The sequence below is a fragment of the Diadema antillarum genome, unplaced genomic scaffold (genome assembly GCF_040938485.1).
Source record: "Diadema antillarum isolate AM-2024a unplaced genomic scaffold, OU_Dant_1.0 scf00000071, whole genome shotgun sequence".
Classification (NCBI taxonomy): domain Eukaryota; kingdom Metazoa; phylum Echinodermata; class Echinoidea; order Diadematoida; family Diadematidae; genus Diadema; species Diadema antillarum.
In genome coordinates this window covers 10,438,154-10,462,459 of record NW_027270960.1, presented here as the reverse complement: position 1 = coordinate 10,462,459, position 24,306 = coordinate 10,438,154, and the positions used below count along the sequence as shown (strand labels likewise).

The 24,306-nt window shown below is 38.9% G+C and overlaps 1 protein-coding gene across 4 annotated transcripts in view; it reads right to left on the bottom strand.

The window, feature by feature from the left end:
- The window catches only part of LOC139716926 (methyl-CpG-binding domain protein 2-like), an 88,889-nt gene that overhangs the window by 64,198 nt on the left and 385 nt on the right, over nt 1–24,306 (bottom strand). For 3 of the 4 annotated variants that reach the window (XM_071628449.1, XM_071628452.1, XM_071628451.1), the window contains exons 2-4: nt 19,864–20,164; nt 18,203–18,305; nt 13,765–13,862 (exon numbers count right to left, since the gene is read on the bottom strand). In XM_071628449.1, the coding sequence (XP_071484550.1) occupies nt 13,765–13,862; nt 18,203–18,305; nt 19,864–20,164 (502 nt within the window). The remainder of the gene's footprint in view (nt 1–13,764; nt 13,863–18,202; nt 18,306–19,863; nt 20,165–24,306) is intronic. The other variant, XM_071628450.1, reaches the window with a different exon arrangement.

Below are 24,306 nucleotides of genomic sequence, written 5' to 3'. Positions count from 1 at the left end.
ACTACTACTACTACTACTACTACTACTACCACCACCACCACCTTATCCACATGTAATAACACCAATGCTGCTACTACTACTACTACTTCTACCAACTTATCCACAAGTAATAAAATCAATGATGATTAAAATAACACGCTCAGAAATTATGATAATAATGACATAGGCATAGAAAATAATGTTGATGAGGTCATTTGATGTGAGAAAAGCAGTCATAGGCATCGTAACAAACACTATTCTAGGCTCTGTCAACGATTGTGCATTACTTACATGTGATGCAGACCATCCAGTTTGTAAATTATGCATGAGTGTTTTCGAACAGGTTGCAGGTGTATCTTTATCACAGGTATATGGCCTATACAATAGCACACATGTATACATGCATAGAGAAGCTCATTTTAAATGCATGGGAGACAGGAGGCCCATCCGCACACAGTGCAAACAATGTAGTGAGGCACATCAGTAAATATCACACTATATCTCAATTGTCTCAATTAATACCACTCGGGAGCCGGAAGCACATGTATTATATATACATCATATTCCTCTCTTTATTCATCCGTCTATCTAATATCCTACCCTACCTCGGACCAGGGAGGTGAGCCTCTCACGTCCCTGCTTGGACATAACGCATAATTTGTTCACTTTAAAGGCAGGAAACGCTTCATTTTTAATAAGATTTTTTTAACCTTCTTTTAGCTACATCCCCTAATATTGTTTTGTCATTTTCTCTCTCTTTTTCTCTCTCTCCCTCCCTGTACATTCCTATTCTGTTAAGAAGATTCACAATTTCTCTACTTAGATGAATCCAACTTTAGAGCACTATGACTAATGGCAGCTACAAATGTATAACTGGGGGCTTCCAAAGAAAATTTAAAACATTTTCAATTGGTTATAAATGCAATGAGCCAGGTGCACTGCTATGTCAGTGCATACATCATCCTTTGCTAGGCATACTTGAAGCCCCCAGTTAGAAATGACCATAAAAATCAGCACCCAAACCAAATCGGTCTACATGCAAGATTCTTTGATACTCTGTGCCGTGCAAGGTGAATTTGACGATGCACTGCTGTCATTTGCCTACTACTCTTTCTAAAAACCAGCACTAAGCCACGGACATGGAGCAGGGATGTACACTGCTCCATAACGCCTAGCTGATGACAACCCCCTCCTCCTTCAGATAGGGGATGTCTGCATCGCGGCAGCCGCATTTGGAATGCAGGCTCAGGGCAAACAAGACAGCGAGCGCTATCTGTGTATGAGGGCCTTGTGCCTCCAGAGCGGTGCAGTGACAATTGGGCGGGATCGATCGTCCGGGTTAGCTTGCCCGATGCAGTAAACAGAGATGCAATGCAATCATGTTTATAAGTCAACAGTAAACCCAGGTCTACTGAGAGCAACAGTTTCAACCACCCCCCCCCCTTTCCTCTCTCCCCCACACACCCAGGAAATGGTTGTGTGTCTCATCCAACCTAAACCGTACATCTGGAAACGAGTTTATATTCACTTTACTGTGTAATGTGGTATGCCACGGTCCTTGAATACTGTGAAACCAAAAACATTTGTGACATGAAACTTTCATGAATTGGAGCTGACGACAACTTTTTTTTGTTGTTGCATAAAACTTGCGATGAATGCCACTGGCATTCAATGCCTTGCGTACACAAGTTAAATTTCACGTGCAATTTACTATCGCGCATCTTGACTCCTCGCAAAATTTCTGCATTACCAATACTGCCACACACATGTATGAAATTAATATGTACATGAAAGTACTTAAGCATACATGTAAGGCATACATGACTACTTCTGCTACTACTACTTCTACTACTATTACTATAAAAGTGGATATTTTCGCGCGATTAATTTTTCGCGCTCGGCGTGGTAAGAAGAGTTTCGCATGTTTTTAATTCCGCGGAATGAAAATATCAACTACTAAAACCTATGGCAAGCAAAAAATATTCGCATGCTTTTATTTTCGCGCTAGTTTCTGGTTGCATGAAATGCGCGAAAATTTCAACACCATGAAAATGTCCACTTTTACAGTACTACTACTACCACTAATACTACGTACTACAACTGCTACTACTACTACTACTACTACTGCTACCACTTCCTTTTACTACTACTATACTACTACTAGTACTACTAATACTACTACTACTACCACTACTACTATCTACTACTACTAGTACTACTAATACTACTACTACTACAACTACTACTACCACCACCACCACTATCGCTCATCTGTCAAACTAATGCTCCGACTCCAAATGCCACTACAGGGACTACATACTTCTTCAATATCTACTACTTCTACAACAGCTAGTGTGCAAATAAACATGGTTACTTTTCATAAATGCTCATCGAATGAAAGCATCTGCCTCGCGCAAGCAGAAGCGGCGCCCGAGGCATGATTTCGACACCATGATTGTGCCTGGCTTCGATTCCAGCTTTATTGCCCGTAATACACATTGCGACAGGCGACTGCGGTTTCAATAAAAAAAGCGTAATCTAACTGTCCACTCTAATTAAGATGAAATGACAAATGATTCTCCTGAACCCCCCCCCCCCCCCTTAATTCAATGTGAGCGAAGCATTGCAACACACATTTTATCTTTTCAGAGCGATGTCTCTGGAAATATTCGTAAACAATCCTACACACATGAAGCCACATTTCAATGAAAGTTAGCAGCCATTTGCTAAAAAAAAGTCTTGAACAAATAACAATCTATCTCATACACACATACAAAAAATTTACAAATGAAGGCCATAATTTCATGAGATATTCTGAGCAACGAGGTTAGAAACTTCATTTGAAATCTAATACCTGTTTTTCTTTTTCAGGACTATCTAATGACAAATTGACTGCCAAGGGTTAAATTGAACACCAGAGTCATTTTTTTTTTTCAAGAGCTAATATGAAAGTGGGACAGCAGTACGACTGAAAACTACCACAGCATTCGTCTTGCCCAGAACTGCTCACGAAATAAACCCCTAAAGAAATACTGAAAATTATACCTTCATAAGAATGAACATTACTCATTTGCTGAAAAATTACAAATGCCATATACCCCTAAATATCAAATTAACCCAGCAGAGAAATGTTCAACTCTCAAACCTCCATTCAGTTAAACACTTTTGTTGCACTATCCATTATTTCTAACAATTCTGGACGAATTCAGTCCAGTTCCCTCAAAACAATTTCCAAACCCCCAAACAGACTCATTCCTTTCACAAAGTAGCCCATTAAGCAAATATAATCAGCCCTAAATGAAGAGTCTTACTTATCTTGGCAAAATATCCTTAAACTATAGGCCTACACCTTTAAACATTTTCATTATTGTACAAGGCCTTTAAAAAAATGAAGAAGAAAAAGGATGAATGCTGCAATACATTTTCGTCTGGTTTCTGAAGGCAGAACATGTACTAGAAAGTACAAAATGCTGAATGTGGTCTTTAAGTTTTATACAAGGGGCTCCTTCCACTTCTCCGTAACCCAAGAGAAGACGGTTACGACAGGAAATGGTGTCGCGAAGCACATTTTCTGTCTATCATCTGGGCTGCATGTCTATCAGTCTGTCTGTGCATGTGTCTCTCATCCCAGCTTCCACATATCTTCCGAGTCTTCCCCCTGGTTTCTGTCTGGGCTAGTCTTCATCAAAGACCCTCTCGCTGTAAGTAGTTGCACAAGAAGTTTGGACAGGATCATATCACGAGAGACAGGGTCAAGCCTTTATACCCCTTTCATGCTAGTCACTCCGGTGATCGCCTGAGAGATTCATCAGGGAATCAAACAGGGAACACCTGCGAGAAATTTCTTTCATACAGGTGAATGTGCTCCCGGTTGAATTTCTTTTAACCCACTCTTCTACAGTGCAAGTACACGTTATGGCACATTCACAAATTATGGCCTTCAAGACGTCGGTGATATACTGACCTTCGCTTTTCATCCTTAACCCTTAATGCCTTTCATGTTACAGCATCATCTGGGACTACAGGGGACACCCCTACGATTACCAGGGACAGTTCCAGGGTAAGATTTCTGAACAGTCACCCGGCATTTTTCCCGCGAGTTACCCGCGATGCCTTCCATGCTACAGCATCTCCCGCAAGTTCCCGGAAGATCTTGGGTGCAATTTGCTACACATGAAACAGATATTAGTGAGAGGGAATCCCAAGTAAGAAGGTATTTGAAATAGTGAGAGGGAATCCCAAGTAAGAAGGTATTTGAAATTCATTCCAGATTCCTCAATTTATGCCCTTGACGTACCAAATTTTTGTTGTTGGGGGTTGTTAGCCGTTATCAAACAAAAGCAATCAATGCAGGTCTGTTCAAAGAAACTCATGCATGGTGTAGGGCTTATACGTTTTGCACTGAAGGCCAATAGGAAAATTTAGTAGTTCTGCTGGTCGAAGCAATGACTGAATTGTCTACAGAATGCGGTGTGCTGGTTTAGGCTTTCTTGTGGCTCATGAATAATCATCACAAATTTGCATTATCTTAAAAGATTTGAATGCCAAAATGCTTTAGCTTAAAGACCTGGCAGAGTGGTAAAGCATGGGTGGTCTTGACTAAATTTCGGTCTTCATTCGCTGCTCACCAGGGTATATTCTAAACGGTGAATTGGGCCTGTCAGGCACGTACCAGCAAATATGTGTAACGAAGTGTAATCTGTGCTCATCAGGTAACGGTCAACCTCAGTCAAGATTATTTGGCATTGTGTGTACGTACATACACCTGTAAGAGATCAGTGATAACGCTGTACATACAACAAGTGTAATTCATTGCGGGGATTCTCAAATACATCTGAACTGGACCAAGCTTCCCACTCAGTGAATTCCAACACTACCGAGTCTTTAATGCTTGGCTTCCCTCACTTTACCTGCAAACATTAGAAGGGTCTCTGAAAAAGACTAAGTCTGGGTCTGTCTGGCCCAGTCTCCATCTCATCTATCTCTCCCCTCTTACAGAGTGTACTGTACGTTGCTACTTCATCAGGGTAGCTTACCATGTTCTCCTTTTCTCCCTCTCTCTCTCTTTCTCTATCTGTATCTATACTGTCACCTCACATAGGAATCCAATTTGTGTGGAGTCCTCATAGTTGTGTTTATTATAAGGGCTTGTCTGCGGAAATGTGCAAAAAATTCCAGCTGTAATAACAGGGAATCTCACCCTCTCTCTTTCTCTCCCCTCCCTTCCTCTCTTTAGTCATGTTCACACGACATTCATAATCTTGGATGTTTAAAACTTCAGTGATTAGCTTGTAGGTTTAAATTACGACATCTAATTTAAAAGACTGAATTTTCAAGGGAGAGTCCCACTCAATGATTAAACCATAGAACCGGAAGAAATACATACACATGGCGCAAGCCATTAAATGCGATAATGTGCGATGATACACATGAGAAGCGTCCAACATGCACTGGCAGTTGACCCAGAAGCTGAGGGGGAACAGGGTTCACACAGAGGTCATGCTAACTTTCGAATATGTTGATTACTGTGTCTACGTGACACTAAACTACAAGTGTGGAACCCCCCGCAGTTCGTGGATAGAGCGCATACCCTGACACGTCTTGTGGTTCTAATCACAAACTCATCTTGAGATTGTGTCTGCACGGGGCTAAATTACAAGCCAATCATCACAGATTGAAACTCTGAGCTAATCTTTAAGTTTAGTAACACTGTAGTGTGAACGCAACTGTTCTCTGCTCCATCTTGTTCCTGATTTCGTCCCCCACTCTCACCCCTCTGTGCCCTCATGGTGTCTACCGCTGGTAGAATTTCTGGCTCTTCTCTCTCATCAACATCATCATCATCATCATCCTACTCTTACTTTTTTTCTTTTCTTGTCCCTATGATCTCTCCTTCCCCTTTCCCACACATCCAGACAGCTCTCTTTTTATTCCTTCAATTCAGCACCAAATGTAAACTATCCCTTTTCCGGAGTAACATTCCAGAGTCATGACTCCTCAGCAATTGGAGGAAAGTGCATTTGGCAAAACACTCATCTGAAGCCATGAAACTGTGAAACTACTTGCTTCCCACACAAATTCAAAGGCCCACATTTGATGATAAGGGTGGGGCTTGTGAAGCCTGAATACAATCTGTATGTTGGTTGCTAACATACTTATTCTACTCTATTAAGCAAGGAGAATACTCTTTGCGGGCACTGGGTTTGTTTGTTTGTTTGTTTATTTCTCTGTGTGTCTATTTGCAACTTTTTGCATCACCACTCCAAAAAAAAAGCAACAACAAAAACAAGGAAAAGTAAATACTAAATAGACTTATAGGATTAAAATTCAGAGAAGGCCAGAAAAGGCCCACAGAAAAATTCATACATGTAGCTTTGGTTATTTTTAAATTGGGATTTCAAAACTGCAAGATAGGAGCAGTTCATAGAGAACCAACAGCTATTGGAGTACATCAAATCTACATCAAATCATTAAAATTTAGTTACTATACATGTACGCGACCTTGGCTTACTCTTTGAATCTTGTTACGTTACAAACCCACCGTGGTGAACAGAGTATGTGTAGCTTTCTACATGATTTATTGATAGTGAAAAGGGCAGCGAGGGGGGGGGGGGGGGAATGCACATACAATGTAAATACATTCTAGATGAGAGGAAACCAAAGCAATCATGTCTGAAATAACAACATGACAAAATCAAAACACATCAAATGTCACAGTGGCATTGAACTTGATACAATGATTATTTTCATGAGATACAATGGGCAAACAAAATAAGTTCTGCAGTCGCCTACACTTCAAAAGATGATATATTTCCTATTGTTTTTATATTACTTGATTTTATTTTAATATCAATGGACTCTATCCAGCCTAAAAGTAATTCCCTGGACTGTATGTGATGGCAGTTTATTGAAAGCAAGCAATAACAAGCACAAATGGCTGAGATGGTTGGAAACATACATGACTACAGGCATGTAGCAAGTATGGAAATGGATAAAAATAATTATTTAAGCTTTCATTTGTCTCTGGCCAAATATGTATAGCATATAGCTGTACAATTTTTACTACACACAACTCTAATGGGGCCCCATTTAATAAAAGCACTCTACAACAACTGCAAAAAAATTATAATAATGACTGTAACCATGGCAACAACTAGGCATTAGCCAATGAACTGTGAGGTGGTCACAATGGCATGGGGGCCCTTTAAATTGAATGCAATTACCAATCATAGTCTGGTTACTAATCGTAGCTACAGGAGGATTGCAATTGCATTAATCAAGTGTCTGGCTAGGGAACATCCAATATAACAAGGTTAGGACTAGAACTCATATACTCCTTTATGAACAACAATAACAAATGATATTAACCACCGGGCACGATAAATTCACCAGAGGCAAGTAGAAGCTGAATTGAATATATCCTATTTGACAGATAGCTTCTGCATGACAAATATTTTTCCCCTTCACCATTAAAGGACATCTTGAGGATTGGCCGAGAGATAATGGTTATTTCATACACATTCAGCAAGACAAAAATATAAGATATGGATAGTTAAATTGGGAAGCGTTCAGTATAAAGAATAAGACAATCAGACTTGCAAGGGGAATCAACACAAAAGTGGCACTTAATGATCAGTACTTTCCATATCAAGGTCTCTACAAAATATTTTAAAGAAAGAAAGAAAGAACGAAGTCCTTGCCCTTTCCAAACTCTGAGGAATTGTTATTGTCAGGCACTGTCCAGAAACCTGGTAATAGCCATCTCAAATTTCACAGCGTACCCTATAATATGTTCAATCATTCTTGTACTTAAACCTGCCTTTCCAAGCTGGCTGACCCTCCCCATGGAGAAGGAGGAAGAAAAAGAATAAACAGACTTGGACAAGAGATGGCGCTATTCCCCAAAAATTTAAGGCAAGAGAGTGACAGGAGTGTGGTGGCTCTCTTGTGAACGATTCGATTATATTATTACAGAGTTTGCTTAGCTCTAGCTCTTTCTCCTGACACAATCTTTCAAGAAAACCATACATTTCTTCCACCCTATGATGAACATTTTCATCATAAATAAATATAGTCTGAGTAAATTTTGAATTCAGCCTAAATCTTTACAATCCAGGTATTTTTTTCTTTGTAAAAAGAAGATGATTAGAAGAGAGAAGGATGAGGGGGAGGGAGAGAGGAGAGGAAACAGATAAGAAGAAGAGGTTGTTATGGTCCTTTTACTCATAGTAGCCTCTTCAGTATTACCACTGCTCTTTAGAAGAGGCCTGATTACTATTACCCTGCAGCATTGCTTGGTTCCTACTCTGTACACTTGAGACATGAGGGACTTGAACATTAAAACTTCCTGGCAAAAACTGTCCTCCAAAGGGTAGGAAACAGATCCACAAATCACCTATTCATGAATGAAGAGCCTCATCCAATATACTCTGTGCTCCTACTTTACTGCTTAAACATGTTTTCATGCTTCCTATTTTTGTTTCATTATTATTATTGTTCATATACTGGATATGCATTTACTATGATAAGAGAAAAGACACACATAAAAAAGACATTGACACTTTCATAATATTCTCAAGAAATGTCACATCTACATGTATGTGGACTCTTGCTGAACTGGATTTGCTTAACATGACCATTGAGGAATGCTTGCTGTTGTTGTCATTCAATTTCTGTCTTCAGATTAAATATATACAGTCTGCACGAAAAATACACATCAGTGCAGTATGAAGAAACGGGGGATTGCCCATTCAGCGATATTTGCGAAATATGACTACCCTTCCACAGGGTCCCATATTTACAGCACAAAATAATACACTGTATGTATACACAAAACGGCAAGTAAGCACGCAACCGACAGCTCTAAGTACCTGCTGAAGGACTAGGTAGTGAGGATAGAGTGCCTAGCCTTGGGATACAATGGCTGCAGCCCAGGGACTTGAACCAGGGACTTGAACCAGGGATCTTGTGCATGATACATTTGTAGTATGTGGTCTTATCCATTAAGCCATGACCTTTCATCATAACAGCCCAAGCTTCTAAAAGCCCATTTTACACTTGTGTTTCTTAACCCCGTACTTTCTCTGACCCAGGACTATCGTTAGTCCCGTACCAATTTTTTCAGCTTTTTACTCTCGCCAATAAATCCCGTACTAAGATCTTGTCCTGGGCTAAGGAGAAAACTGACCTTTTTACACTCGTATTTCTTAGCCCCGTACTTTCCAAACCACATGAATATTCATGATTACGCTGTGCACTGTACAAGTACACGCACGCACCGGCAGCACTTGATTACCTTGTTTCTGATTGGTCAGTGGGGGTCGGACTTCGTCTCCGTCGCTTAGCCCCTGATTATTTTTTCATTCTGTTTACACTCGTTTGCTTGGCACCGCAATTGCGGTGCTAACCCTACTATTTTGCAGGGCCAGATAGTACGGGATTATCGGTGGGGCTAGTCCACTTTCGCAAAAGCAAGTGTAAACAGAAAGTGGGCTATTAAAGGAAAGTTCGGTACCAACCGTTGGTACAGGACTAAGCAAAAATTTGCAAGTGTAAAAAGCCCTAAAATGTGCACTGGGTACAGAGAGACACCTGCATTATGGCTTGTTATGGATCATTTGGATACTTGCCTGTGAAGTATAGCTGTGTCACATTCTTGCTATGAACTTACAAAATCCAGACTCTGCAGAAACTAGCCTACATACATTGGCACACCCTACAAATTCCCACAGAATTATCACTGAAGATGTAACTGTAAACTTTTGGCACAAAACAACATTGCTGTGGTGAGGAAATGAAGTGAAGAAAAATGTAGTATCTCAGATTTGATATCATACTCTTGGAATGCTTACTCTTTTCAGTCACATGTGACTGAGAATCTACAAGAATTTTCAAGCGATTGATAATGACGCAGAGAATATAATGGTGTGACATAAATTATCTATCAACTGAGTTGTCACTAAATAAGGTGATGTAGCAAATGAGGGCAAGTACATCAAAAGGGAGAAATTAATTTCACCCAGACAATTGCTCAGAAGGAAAATATTTCAATCAAAGCAACAAATCTGGGACAGTTTGACCAAAAAGCCAAACATTTGTCAAAATTATGTTAAAGGACAAGTTCACCTTCATAGACATGGGGGTTGAGTGAATGCAGCAATATTAGTAGAACACATCAATGAGAGTTTGAGCAAAATTGGACAATCCGTTAAAAAGTTATGAATTTTTTAAGTTTCTGCTCAATCATGGCTGGATGAAAAGACTACTACAGTTTGTGATGTCACATGAGGACAACGATATAAAGAAAGAATAAAGAAAATTCAACATATTTCCATTTTCCTCCCATAACAAAAGACACTCAACTTCTCTCTTTCAGAAGGCAGGGGGAAAAATATTACCCTTAAAATACGTCAGTAGCAAGTCGAAGAACTGTGCACTTTATTCAAAAAGTAAAGTTTTGTGAAATTCTCTTTTTATTTTCCTTATATAGTTGTACGCATGTGACATCATATACTGTAGTAGTCTTCTCTTCCAGCAGTGACTGCGCAGATACTTAAAATATTTGTAACTTTTGAACGGATTGTCCAATTTTCCTCAAACTTTCACTGATGTGTTCTACTAATATTGCTGCATTCTCTCAATCCTTATGTATATGAAGGTGGACTTGTCCTTTAATTGAAATGACAGCATTGTCATCCAGCACCCCATCTTCATAAATCTTGGTTCTTGTGGGGCAATCTGTATACATCCAGGGAATATTTCTGATACCAGTGAGTTAACCTGTTCCCTACAAGACTTTCTAATATCGACACATGTTGTACAGGAGCCATCATGGTCCAGGAAGAAATAGAAATGAAGATCACGTTTGTGTGTCTGTGGGTATTCTTTGTTGGGTATTCTCCTGCGTGCATTTGCAATAAATGTCTGTCATATACCCGTGCCTCATATGACGAGTCCTTGATTCTGATTAGTTGAAATTGGAGGCATTTAATAATTGCCTGTAGCCTCATAGCACCAAAATGCCCCATAGTACTATACAGTCCTCTTTTAGCATGTACATAGTATGGAGGTGGTGCATTTATGTATGTACTGTAAATGCTTAGCTTCCTCAGTACAAGAGGTGACACTTGTTAACTACAATTGCAATGGAAATGCCTATGGCAGCACCTGATGTGTGAACTGGTTAGGGCAACTGATATCATGAGTAAAATCTTATTTAATTCTATTTGGTTTATAAAACAGATGTACGTGGTTTGTAGACTGCTTTTGTTTGGGGCAATGTTGAGAACAGTGGCCCTCCGGATCTCAACTCTATGCTACGACTCTAAGAGCAAGCTCCATGTGTCACGGCATGGAGTTGACATCCCGCAGGCAGGGCAGTAATCATCAACAATGTCCCCCCAAAGCAGTCCATTTTTGTATTCTAGTAGGTTTGACAGACTGAAGGTTGGTTATGGCACAAGCCTATGGTACATCTTGGTGCACTGGTCTCTTTAGACTTTCACTGAAATTGGTATTAAAACAATAAATGTGATATGCGGATGGTATAATTTGGAAAGGATTCCCTAATGATCTGATAGATACAAACTCACATAACACTTTCCGCAAATCGTTACAAAAAATCCTCTACGAGAATGACATTTGAACAATTCACATAAATACATGTAAATGTTGACACACTACTTCAGCAAATATTACCAATGTGCTTCAGAATAGTGAAATTCGTATTATGATTTGCATTGTGAAAGGACTGGCCTTGACTAGCCTGCTTGCTTTTGCTCGACTTGACTTGACTTTATCCCGATTATAGTTTTCTGCTGCGGGTGTCCCAGCTTCTGCGGTAGGCAGCAAGGAGCTAGAATGTCTAACACCCACCTTCCATGTGACCCTGTCCAGCGGGTCGATGCGGGTCACATCACACATCCTCGCACATTTAGACTACTGTATACGCTGAATATTTCGCGAGGTTTTTATTGTCGCGAATTTTGCGAGTCGGGTGCTATTCACAAAATTAAAGAAACGCGAAAAAATTGACTTTGATCTCGATATGAATGTGAAGTATTACCAATTGGTATGCCAATTTCTCCATTCAGTTCAGTACGCCACGATCGCGAATTTAACCACTCGCGAAATCGTCGGAAAGTCCCGATTAGCGAAAATTTAGACTCGCTAAATATATGGTGTTTACAGTATAAAGTCCGCCTTGGTGTCCCACATCCTCTGGGGCTGGGAATTGCATGATTGTGGCATGTTCTACATGCACTGTACCATCTGAGTTGCCCAATGTGACTGGTTTTCTTTTTCCTTTGGCTATTTTGTGATTTGTATTATGTTTGTTAAGAATGTTAGTCAGGTGTGACAAATTGAAGAAACTCACACCTGAAACTTCACCCCTCTGAATAATCACAATTTCTTTCAACAATGCTTTTGTTTGGTAAATAAATTAATCATACTGCATGTCATTTCATTGCATTCTATTGGGGATTGCAAAGTAGCAGCCTGGAAACCAGATGAGGGAAGGTGGCCTCACTATTTTCATACACAATCAGAAAGTGTTCTAAAGTGCAAACCTACCAAGCTTGAAACTTGTGCACAAGACCTTGCGACTAAGTGCTGCGTATCTAAGGAGGGGCGATGAATTTAAAGATTGCCCCAATGTACATTTGTCCATCAACATTCACACATGAATTCCAAAATTTCAACAAAACAATCCATCCATCCATGGGATATTGAGCAAGGTGTAGAAGACCACACCATTTGCAAAGCACTACTTCCGAACTCAAACATTTTTAAAATCACTGCTCCAAAAGGTAAAAAATGCCTTTAAAACTAGCTGCCACTAACAAGGGATTACACCCCCCACCCCCACCCCCCCAGCCCGGTGGTATCATCATGGTTTTCTGAGAGGGACTAAGACCGTGTTGTGCTTGAGTGGGTTGTTCAACTGCATGACGGTCTTTTTGTTGTTGTTGTTGTTGTGGGATTTTTTTTTTCTTCTTTTTTTTGGGGGGGGGGGAGAAGGGGTAACAGAATGTTCTTGAAACAGCTTGGCATGTTACAACTGAGAACATAGTCACTTTAAAGGGATGGTATAATATTTGTGGAGATGAGGATTGGGCTTTTAACTTTTTGCTAGATGACAAGAAATCACTCATAAAATAGTACAGAGCATAATTATCATTCTAAGAGGAATTCAAAGTTTATTTGATGAAAATCGGTTTTGGAATGGCTGAGACATCCAAAAACAAAATAAAACAGAGACAGTAATAAAAGAAGGGTCCCACCTTTTTTGAAGGATCACTCTGATTTGGATATCTCAGCCATTTCCAAACCAATTTCCATCAAATAAACGGTGAATCACATGCTCTTTCATATTTCATAAGAGGTTTCTCGTTATCTCACCAAAGAATGTTAGAAACCTGAAATTAGGTCTCACCCAAACTATACAATCCCTTTAAGGGTAAACCAAGATGAGAAATCATAATTTTAGCATTAATTGAAACAATTCTATTCAAAAGGATCAGAATATCTGATATATTTCTGCTAGATGATGTATACACTTTAATAGCTGATGTTGTGTTTCTCTGTTTGACTGGTAAAAACAAGTGAGAATCACTTGTTAACAACAGGTGTACATCATTTTCCTGGGAACTGAATAGAATCGACACACTTCCACGCACCCACACCATCCTGATTAATTACGGATGCTGTTATCACAGAGGCAAAGAATTCCGCTCAGCTGTCGAGAGATACGCCTCCTGAAATCTGATGCTGATATGGACTCACCTGGGATCCAGTCTGGCCGAGAATTGGCTGTGAACTCAGGTGTAGGCTTGATGCAAGACTCTGGATTAAACTGTCCTTGGTAAGGCCTGGCCCGACACCTGCAAACAATCCCAGAAAAAACAAAAACAATAAAAACCACCAAATAATGTATAAACATAAAGTTGATAGATATAGTCATATACATTACAATTATTTCAAAACTATGACATAAATGCTTAAACCTTCTAACAAACTTAATTATTCATATTTTGGTATTCACTTCAACAACAATAAAAGGGGAATGATAACTCCTTAGGTTTCTCATGCTGCTATTAAAGGAAAAGAAAAAAAAATGGAAAATTGTCTGAATTTAGGAGCATATTGAAATAGCATCCAAAACAATGCCAAAATCTCTCATCATAAACAGACAATAGCATTACCTTTAATGACTCAAGGAGGAATTTTGAGAAAAAAAAAATCTAAATTAAAATATGCATACTTCTAAATATTCCATACAAAAATGTTATAAACACTGAGCATCTTTAATAACATTAGTCTACACACAAGTAAAATAAGAAATGAAGGAGAAAGTGGAAAAAGAAGAGTGAAAACATGAAGTTGCAAAACAGAGATGGGTAGATAGGTTGGAAAGAGAGCGAGAAAGGGGTAGAGGAAGTAGGTTTAAGCCCATCCCCTATGGATCTGAATTCAAAGGGAGTTGGTTGTCAGATACTGGTTCTTAGATTCAATCGATCTTGGTTCGCTGCCCACTACGGTACATTAAAAAAATACAACTAAGGTAGACCTGCTAGAATAAAATTGCTGTCAGCAAATATGCAATAAAGTGTACGCTTCAAAGCTGTAATGATCAACTCCAGTCAAGCACGATTCTTCTGCTGTGTGTGTGCTGCGTATAAGCTGTATACTATTTGTTTTGGGAATTATGAGACAAGCACTCAAGATGTACTTGTACAATGTTTGTGATCCAACCGAGTAAGCTTCACATCAGGTTTGGGCACTCGGAAACTGACGGTAAATTAATTGTTGTACCCCACTGGCTTTGTACGGATGCAAACTCCGTGTCCTACTAAGTGTGGACAAGTATGGCTGTGCAAGAAATATTCGCGATTGTCAGTCTTTAAATCAGTGAAACGGAAAGTCTTATTTCAGTTGAAAACATGATCAAGCAGACAAAGGTATCTCAGACTTTGAAGTCTATTAGGTATACTTTATACCTGCATCTTCGATAAGACAGGTGCAATATTCAACTTCCCCCACCCTTTACCTAAATGTCCAAATAAGATTCATTTTTCTTCTTAGGAACAATGTGGTTTCTCTACCATGGAAGGGGATATTTTCTTCATTTATCTTTCTGCCATCGATACAACACCATTCCAAATCACTTTGTTAATTATGTTCAAACTTTGCTACTCTTCACAAAACACACTAGGCATACTTTCTCATGAACCTCGCAGGTGCACAGTATAGCTGTACAGATTTTTTAATTTGGTTTCAAAAGTCCTGCTATCGAATGGTCAAATGTCTTTGTACCACTTGATTGGTTGTACATGTATACTGATACGCCTCATGTGAGTTACCATACTTTCACTAACAAGCTGAGGTCCCGCTGACATTTGTGATAACTTTACAAATGGCCTCTGGGGATCAAGTACTCCGTGAAAGTTGGGAAGAAGTGCTGATATTGGTTTGACATTAATAACTTTCATTGTACAAAAATTTCAAAGTAGTCCCAGACACACACTACTTTGAAGTAACCTTACAGGGATAATTCCTTGTCCATTCCTGTGCATTCCCATAATTCCTTGCCATGTCCAACTAATGTCCATTGATGTAAGATAAAGTTAGAAGTAAAACACAAAACTTCTCCTTACCAGTCTGAAGGTCCTATTATCATGTCTTTGGGTCCCATTTAGGAACTGCTATTCAGTTTCTGTGAGTATATACATGTATTTAATGCATTTATGACAGACACATGCATAACTGCCATCACTTTTAGAAGAAATGTGAAGAAAGCAATTCCGGTGCAACAGAGAAATCTATCCAGTGTAACATCATTTTGGAGTGAGTGCACATCCAATATTCCCTGCAAACACCTTCAAAACCAAATTTCAAATCGCTCCACATGTAGCAGTTGTTTTGATATCAACTTGCACAATTAAGATTTTTTTTTTTATAATAAAGGAATTATGTCAAGCCCTATACAATCACACCATTTTTAGTCTGCACATCATTCACAGGCAGTGTCCACTGCATATGTGACCCTGCATCACAAAACAAGCAAAAAGTTGCCAGAAATGGATTTTTAGTTAAGAGTAGACTCTAAAAGAGCAGATTCTAAGCTTTAACATGATATATAACTCAATTTAAATGGACTCTTCTAACCTATCTAGATATTGGAAAGAAAGGACACACTCTGAAAAGTGTGAACTGAAAAAACAGGCTCTGAAGTACAGGGTGCATTCAAGCGCTTAATCTTTACCAAGCTATGCTAGCTGTGGGATGAATTGTTGACCACAGGAGCAACAACAAAGAAGGGATTATCAATTAAGCTGAAATTGAGCATACTTTATTAGCACATTCTGTACATGATTAATACCAACTTTCAATGCAATTGTTTTATTCTCTCCAAAGTTATTGGGGTTGAAAGTGAAGTGATTGGACAGGGTTTTGAGAAATGGGAAGAGGGTTCTATGAGAAACAACTAATCACACTATTCCACCAAAAAGTTTTCGAGAAAAACTGCTGAAAACACAAGTTCCTTTTTGTTTTATGATCCCAAACTTTAATACAATATACATAAAGACTTGCTCTTTCAGAAAATATGAAAAACTCAAGATTGGATAAGTTGACCCATTTCACCTATTTTCAGTCCTCACACAAGATCACTGTGTGCGACTTTTTGTTCGTTTTGTGGTGCACGGTCACATAAATGGATCTGTCTGCTCCCGGTGATATTACAACTTTGCTGCGACCTATGACCTTGTATACATCTCATTGACAACAAGAGCTCCATCATGAGGAATTGTATCTCCTGGCAGCACTTTACCCTTTCTTTTTTTGGAAAGATGAATATCTATGGCAACTAAAAGGAATTGGCACTGCTATGTGGGTATGAAATTTCAGAGCAATGAACAGGTGTTAAAGTGAAAAACAACAGGTGTTTATAGCCAAACAGGAGCCAACAGCAGGTTGGTAGAAATTCTGGCTGGAAGGCATTTTGTACAAGAGAGGACATCGTATATTTAGCCACAACAAGGACCATGGAACAGACTGATTTCAGGTCATTTTTCATTTTTTATCCCTCTTTTTGTCTTCTTGTGCTTTCATTCATTACTCCTATATCTGTCAATCATTTTTCTATTCTTTCCAACTTCTCTCTTCTGTCTACTCCTCTCACACTTCCATTTTCTATTAACCCACTCTCCCTTGAAGCATTCTCATGTTATCTGATATTTCTTTGTTTTTACACAACTAATGCAGAATAGGAAGTATCAGGATGAAGTTAACAAGATTTTTTTTTTAAACTTTTGATCCATATAACAATGAGAATGAATGTTCTTTTTTGCTGTTGTAAACCATCAAAAGGAAGTCAGAAATTTGATTCATGTTTCATTTTTTTGTACATCTTAATGTTTTTACATATTAATTAAATTTTAGCTTGTACATACAGTTAAAGGGATGGTACAGTATTGGTGGAGATGAGAATTTGGCTTTTAACTTTTTGTGAGATACCAAGAAAACACTTATGAAATAGTACAGAGCATACCATTTTAAGAGAAATTCAAAATTCATTTGATGAAAATCGGGTTTGGAATGACTGAAACATCGAAAACAAAGTAAAACTAAGCAACCGTAATAAAATGTGGGTCCCACACTTTGTTAGAGCGCTCTGTTTTGGATATCTAAGCCATTTCAAAACCAATTTTCATCAAATAAACGTTGAATTCCTCATGGAATTACATGCTCTTTCATATTTCATAAGAGGTTTCTCATTATCTCACAAAAAATGTTAGAAACCTGAAATTAGGTCTCAACCAAAACTATACGATCCCTTTAAGTCCATATCTATCAAATGTTTTGTATTTATACCTAAGAATTTTCAGTGTGTAATTCAGTGTAATTTTGAATCATTGTAAAGTATATACAGCAATTTAGACTGGTGACTGCTATGTTATACTGTGTACCTTTTTAACAATAAACCACTTCAATTTAAAAAAAAAACATACACACACACTAAAAAAAAAAAAAAAAATGGAAGATAGATGTGATTTCTCAATGAAACTTGGACTAGTCTAGAATGGACCATCCAAGATTACTGTGATCGGAGATCCTTTATCATTGCTTTATCAAGCTAGCAGGTATGATGGGCATTATAGGCAGAGAATTTTGCGACATTAAGCAGCTGATTGTACACGAGCACACATAGATACATACATACCACCCAACATACTTATTAATCCATCTGGTAGCTCCATGGATTTCAGGATCTCTTTGGTCATGTCGCAGGCATTCAGGCCTTGTAACCTTTTCTCCCAGAATAGCTGCAGTCAGGAAGAAGGAAACAGAAAACACCAAAATTAAAATGATCAACAGCCTGTCTCTCTCACTTGTTCTCTTGTAGTCATAACTGAATCTGCACTTCTAAACTCGGATAAAGTTGAATGAGTTGTCAGATAGGGACACGCAAGGATGAATGACTTTGCCAATTTTGAGTGGAAAATAGCAGTCACACTCGACCTTAAGTATAACCTCATCATGACATGCTTTTTGTGTCATGCTTCTTTTCTAAAGAGAAAATATGAAATTCATACTCGAGTGTCACTGTGGCACATTATCTACTCTGAGATGTGTTTGAAGCACATTTTCTACACAGGGCAAACGCTGGCTCATCCTTTTACATCACTGTCATAACTATAAATGCGATCACAATGGAATACATCAATTATGTTGAGATCACTCAGGGGTTCAAAGAGGAGAGTAATAAAACTAGCCATGCCAACTTTTCATTGCAGAATAGCAGAAAAATACACTGCTTACCTCTGAGCATAATGGCACTATTTTGTATTTCAGGGGAAGGAGAGGGAAAAGAGTTATCTATTTTGGGGGGCTATCAGCACTTTTTCTTTTTTTCCCCACTATTTTCTCCTTTCAATAAGTATAATTGGGTCTATGGAAAATGTTGTCATTACGTCATTGACACACGATCAAACACATGTCTTTAGCTTTGATGACATGGCCAACTCTCCTGTGAATTTAATATGCATAGTATTATGTGTACCATCTTTCCTCTTTTGTATCAAGTGGATATGACTCTACTACACAAAACCCAACTCCTCTCAGGGGCAGGTTGACTTTACTACACCGAGTAAAATCAGATGAACGGAATGGTAATGGTCTCATGAAAATCACACCCAACTTAAGTGATGTTATACAATGCTGAAGTTTCACATTTTTTCCCCCTAAAACAGTGATACTCATCTCAACCATGAATAAGATTTGGAGATGTTGATGTTGTCACCACCTCACAAACCTCACATTGACCAGTATAAAAATAATTTACATGCTCCCTAAAATTTCTTTGTTTTTGACATGATATGAATAACTTGTACAGCTGCCCATCACATCATCATACTTTTGTTGCAATCAAGAAACAATGACTTTGAGAGGAAACAGAGAAGTACGGTGTAGTTGCTAAATTATTGACTAAAGAAATTATAATTTCACTTTCATTTGGATGTCTGGTTGCAATCAGTATCACTCTTTGGTAACAACTTATCAAACTTCTTATTAAACTTTAAAATTTCCAGAACTTCCTCTTATCATGTTAAGTATTAACCTTTCTCTTTTGCCTGATCTTAATTTATCTATTAAAATCAACACATGCATGGTGCGCACTTGTACTCTAAGGTCTGATCTGATGTGACATAGAGGTTTTCATGTACACAATCACAATCTACTATCAAGCATTGCTGTACCACCTATACTACTCATTTTGACAGGCTGTGAATCTGTGTCTTTTTTTTAATTATCATTATTATTTTTTCAACACCTAGACTCCAACTCCTGTGTAATCCTTGTCATACATCTATCCCCTCATACCTGTTTGGGGGTTTCCTTCGTGTCTTGCTTGGGGTCAGCCTTGGTCCGGTTCTTGAGATGGTTGGTCTTGAGCGTGACGGGCTGCTTGAAAATGGAGGCCGTCTGTCTGATAGGGAGCACGAGGCTGGCATCGTGCTTGGTGCCTCGGCTGTAGTCAAAGTGGATGTTCTTTAGCCTCTTGCTCTTCCTCACCCCGGACGAGAGCAGCTTTCCCGTGCGGAAGTCGAAGGAGCTCAGGTCAATGGCATCTCCTATGAACCTTGCCAGTTGAGGCTTGCTGCGTATCTTCTTCCCACATGGGCTGTGGGGAAATTATGTTAGTGATAATCACGTGGCATTTACATACGAGGCAAAATGCTAATAAACAAAACAAACCACAAAACAAGCAAATCTGAATGATGATAATAATGAGGATGATGATGGTAATGATAATAGTAATAATAACAATAATAAAAACAATTATGGCACTGAAAATATGCAGGGAAAAGTTTTGCTTTGTGTTATTTGTACCACTGTTATTCGCCATCTGTTTTTTTTTCTTCAGCAGTTTTCTCTTCTGAAGACTCCCTTGCCTTGTTATAAAACAGGACACCGCAGTTATGGCTAAACAAATGACACTGAACTACCTGGCAATAACCCATAAAGGGTATACGTGGGCAGTATTAACAGAATCAGATCATCAGCTGTTTTAACAATTGGCTCAGACAAACCATTGACCATGATTCCTCCCCCCCCCCCCCCCCCCCCCGAAGGCCCTGAATGCACTTTCATGGGGCACTATGTTAAATGCAATTTCATACAGTGTACTTCTCCAGCGTTGTCATACATGTACTTGATGCCGCAGCAAATCTTAACCTCAAACGTCCTGTTTATCTTTGGGAACAGTGATAAAAAAAAAAAAAAAATCAAGATATGACATATAATGCATAATATGTGTACGTCTGTTGTACCACAAGACATCCTATCACATAAAATTTTCACGATAAAGCCGATAAAACTATATGGAGATATATGTATATATATTTCTCAATAAACCTTAACTATAGACGGTTTAGTCTGGAAACATTTTTCTTATAACTATTGTTCACCTTTTGTATATTTAACAATATTTAACATTGATTTTACCTACGTGTGTATAGATTCAACTTTTTACAGTGGTTATCTCTATCCCTAATTCACATTTCAGAACTATATTAAAGCACAAATTCTGGGTTCTTGTTTAATCTGCAAATGGTAAATTATGCCTTTAACCCAATGTACATGCTACTCGATCTATTTTTTACTCCTCTCTTTTTTTTTTTCTTTTTTACCTTATTGGGCTCCCTTTTATGAGGTATTTTGGCAGAAAAATGGCAACCAGATAACTCAAGAACACTTCTGTTTTGTGCTCGCAATGAGCTGTGCATTGGAAAATTCACTCTCTCTCAGCATACACTGACGGGATATGGTAAGATATTAGATAAAGTTTGCAATTGCAGTGCCAGGTTTACCAAGGTATGTGGTGGCTTTTTGTGGTTTCTTTTTTTTTTCTCATTGCCACTGTGATAGCTAAAATTGGTTGGCCTCCATCTGCCACGGTGCGGTGCAGCCTTTGCTACATATTACTTGTAAACTCTTTCTGTCTATGAGTCAACAGTTTCTTCAGCTTTTGCACCTTTCTGGCCAAAATACTTTTCTTTTGAAACCAGGAAGCCCAAAAAGGTGAAAAAGGGGATTCAGCATTGATGTATAATGCTCTAACTAAGCAAGCCCCCCATAATTTGACCATAGCACCGTCCAAAATTTGACCGCTGGCAACGTGTAAAATGTATGCTTTGTGTGTGGTTGAATTTTGGCAAGGAAGGTCAAACCTTGGTGCAGGTTTGTTTTGCTTTGTATTTGGCTTGTCACAGTCAATATAAATTTTATGAGATAATATGAAAACTAGAAAAGCACTCTGAGAGCGCAGACCTCCGCCAAGCATGCAGCTCATTTCCACCACTGATCTTGTTCTTCCATAGAGATATCAGTGATTTCAAACCCATACGTACTTATACTGCAGCATTGTGTGCTGAAAGTTGCCCAATTTTCCAATATAGAAGCCTTTGTTACGTCATAAACCCTCAGCTGCATGGCGCGCCTCGCCCTAGCAGAAACTAGAGCACGCACTTTAGTGCGCACATGCAAACCTCAAATACGCGCAGCCTGAACTCCCAAGTTCATTGACCCTACCTGCCAAATACCAAAATCCTTCATAAATTCCCCCAAAATTCTTGGATCACTTAGGCCAAGTAAAAAAAGAAAGTAGTTTCTCGTCCGGGTTTTTTGAGCAAGGCGATGAGGGAGGTCCTTACTATTTGATATCTTACTATTTTTTCAAGGATCGTCAAAATGAAAGTAATATGTGTTTCTCGTCCGGTAATTCTGAGAAAGGTAACGAGAGAGGGCTTTACAATTTCCTATATTCAATTTATGAAATGAAACATCACTCTGGTAGCTGTGTTATGAGACCAGGTCCCAAATGTACGTCTTGCCTGCACTCTGTGCATTTTCAAACAAATAGATATATGTGCCATACTTGAAATGAAACTTCATGCATGCAGAAATACATTTGCTTTTTCTTTCCACTACAGATGTCAAGGGAAAATGACCATCTTAATACTGGTATTTAGTGTTGTAATGGCTTTTCTGATACCAGTGTACTTGCAATTCTGATGTATTGTGCTACTAATTGAAACAGGTATAAAACATGTCTTTCAACAAATGTACGACTGAAATAAATTCCATGATATTCAAAACACTAGCTTTATTTATTGGTGTTTGTGACTTTTTGTGTCCACACAGCTGGTATGTATATCTGCAGTTCTTCACAGTACAATTGTAGCACATTCAACTGGAAACTGGCTTGTACAATTGCAGATGGATGTCAAAATGATACTGATATGGCATTCTAGCATTAAACGTTTAAAGATGTTTCTTCATGTTCTAAAAAATAATCACTCATTATTTGGATGATGAATGATTGTATAACAGTACACACTACAGATGATACCACTCACGGCTGTGTCCGTAAATTTACATCGTGAAGAAAAGTATCCCGCAGAAATACGAGACAAACCAGAATCCGTGGAAAAGTTATTTATTTTGTAGATACACCCATTTAATAATTCTACATTTGCTGGAAAAGCGCATTCATTTTCTCTGCAAAATAGAATGTATCGCCGTGACAGACCAGGGGATGGGGACCCTGGACAGCTACAAAACACGCACACTTTGCCGATATACGGTGCGGCACGGCCACTGCACTGGCACCAGGGAGGTGTGGACCTCCCTGCTGGCACCGTACCTTCCGACACTGCACACACATACACATAGTCACAATGACATGAAAATGTATACAAACTCGATACCGTACAATCCTCACAAGCATTTGTACAGTACAATTCATCCGCTTAAAATATCAGAAACGGGGAAAAATACGAACAACGCGCGAAATATGCGTGGAATAACAGCGATTGTTCGCAAAAATGTTGCCGCTATCGCGTTCACGACGTACCGAGTGCGCTGTACATCACAGCCCAGTAGGCCGGCCCGCCGCGCCGCCCATCCAACTACAGTGCAGTTCGACTGCTTTGTGGGTCATTCCTTCTTGCCGATCGGCCGAGCTCGCAGTGTGAAATGCATGCGTTATTACATACGCACTACACACAGAAGCTACAGCTGTACTACAGTCTACAGCTAAGTAGAGGACGCAAGGCGTAAAAATTAGAAATGAGACGTCACGATTGGTAGGTGAATTGTCAATCTTTTTTTTTTCGGCGGCCGAAAAAATAGTAAATATCAAAAAAGTCGATGCGGCAACTGAAAATCGATGCGGGCGGGGAGCGGGCTGGGACGAGAATTATGAATTTCTTGGTATTTTCAGCGCCATTTTGAAAATAGTAAATAGTAAAAAAATCGATGCGGCGGCCAAAATTGATGCGCGCGAGGACGAGAAACTGGTTTCTTTTTTTACTTGGCCTTAACTATCAAAAGTTAATCGTTTATTACTTGTGTCATTCTTAACCTCTCCTGCAAGTTCCATCCAAATCTGTTGACTACTTTTGAATTATTGTGCACACGGACAAACTAACGAACAAACCAACAAACCAACGGTAACGAAAACATAACCTCCTCCCTTGGCGGAGGTAATAAAGGGAGCACAAAACTGCATAAGCGCTCAATGTCCTGAAGGAGTTACTAAAGCTAGATCTAGATTAGATGTCTACACTACGGAGCTCAGTAGATTTCTATTTCTATGTCTAACTTTGGGATATTTGCTAACACTAACACTAGTACCTGGTAACAGTTAAACTTTAATGTATTTTATTAAACCAAATTAACACAAACTTGAGTTGCTTTTACTACGGCATCTGCAGAAAGTTACACCCACGCCAACTTTATTATAAAATTTTGCTTAATTCT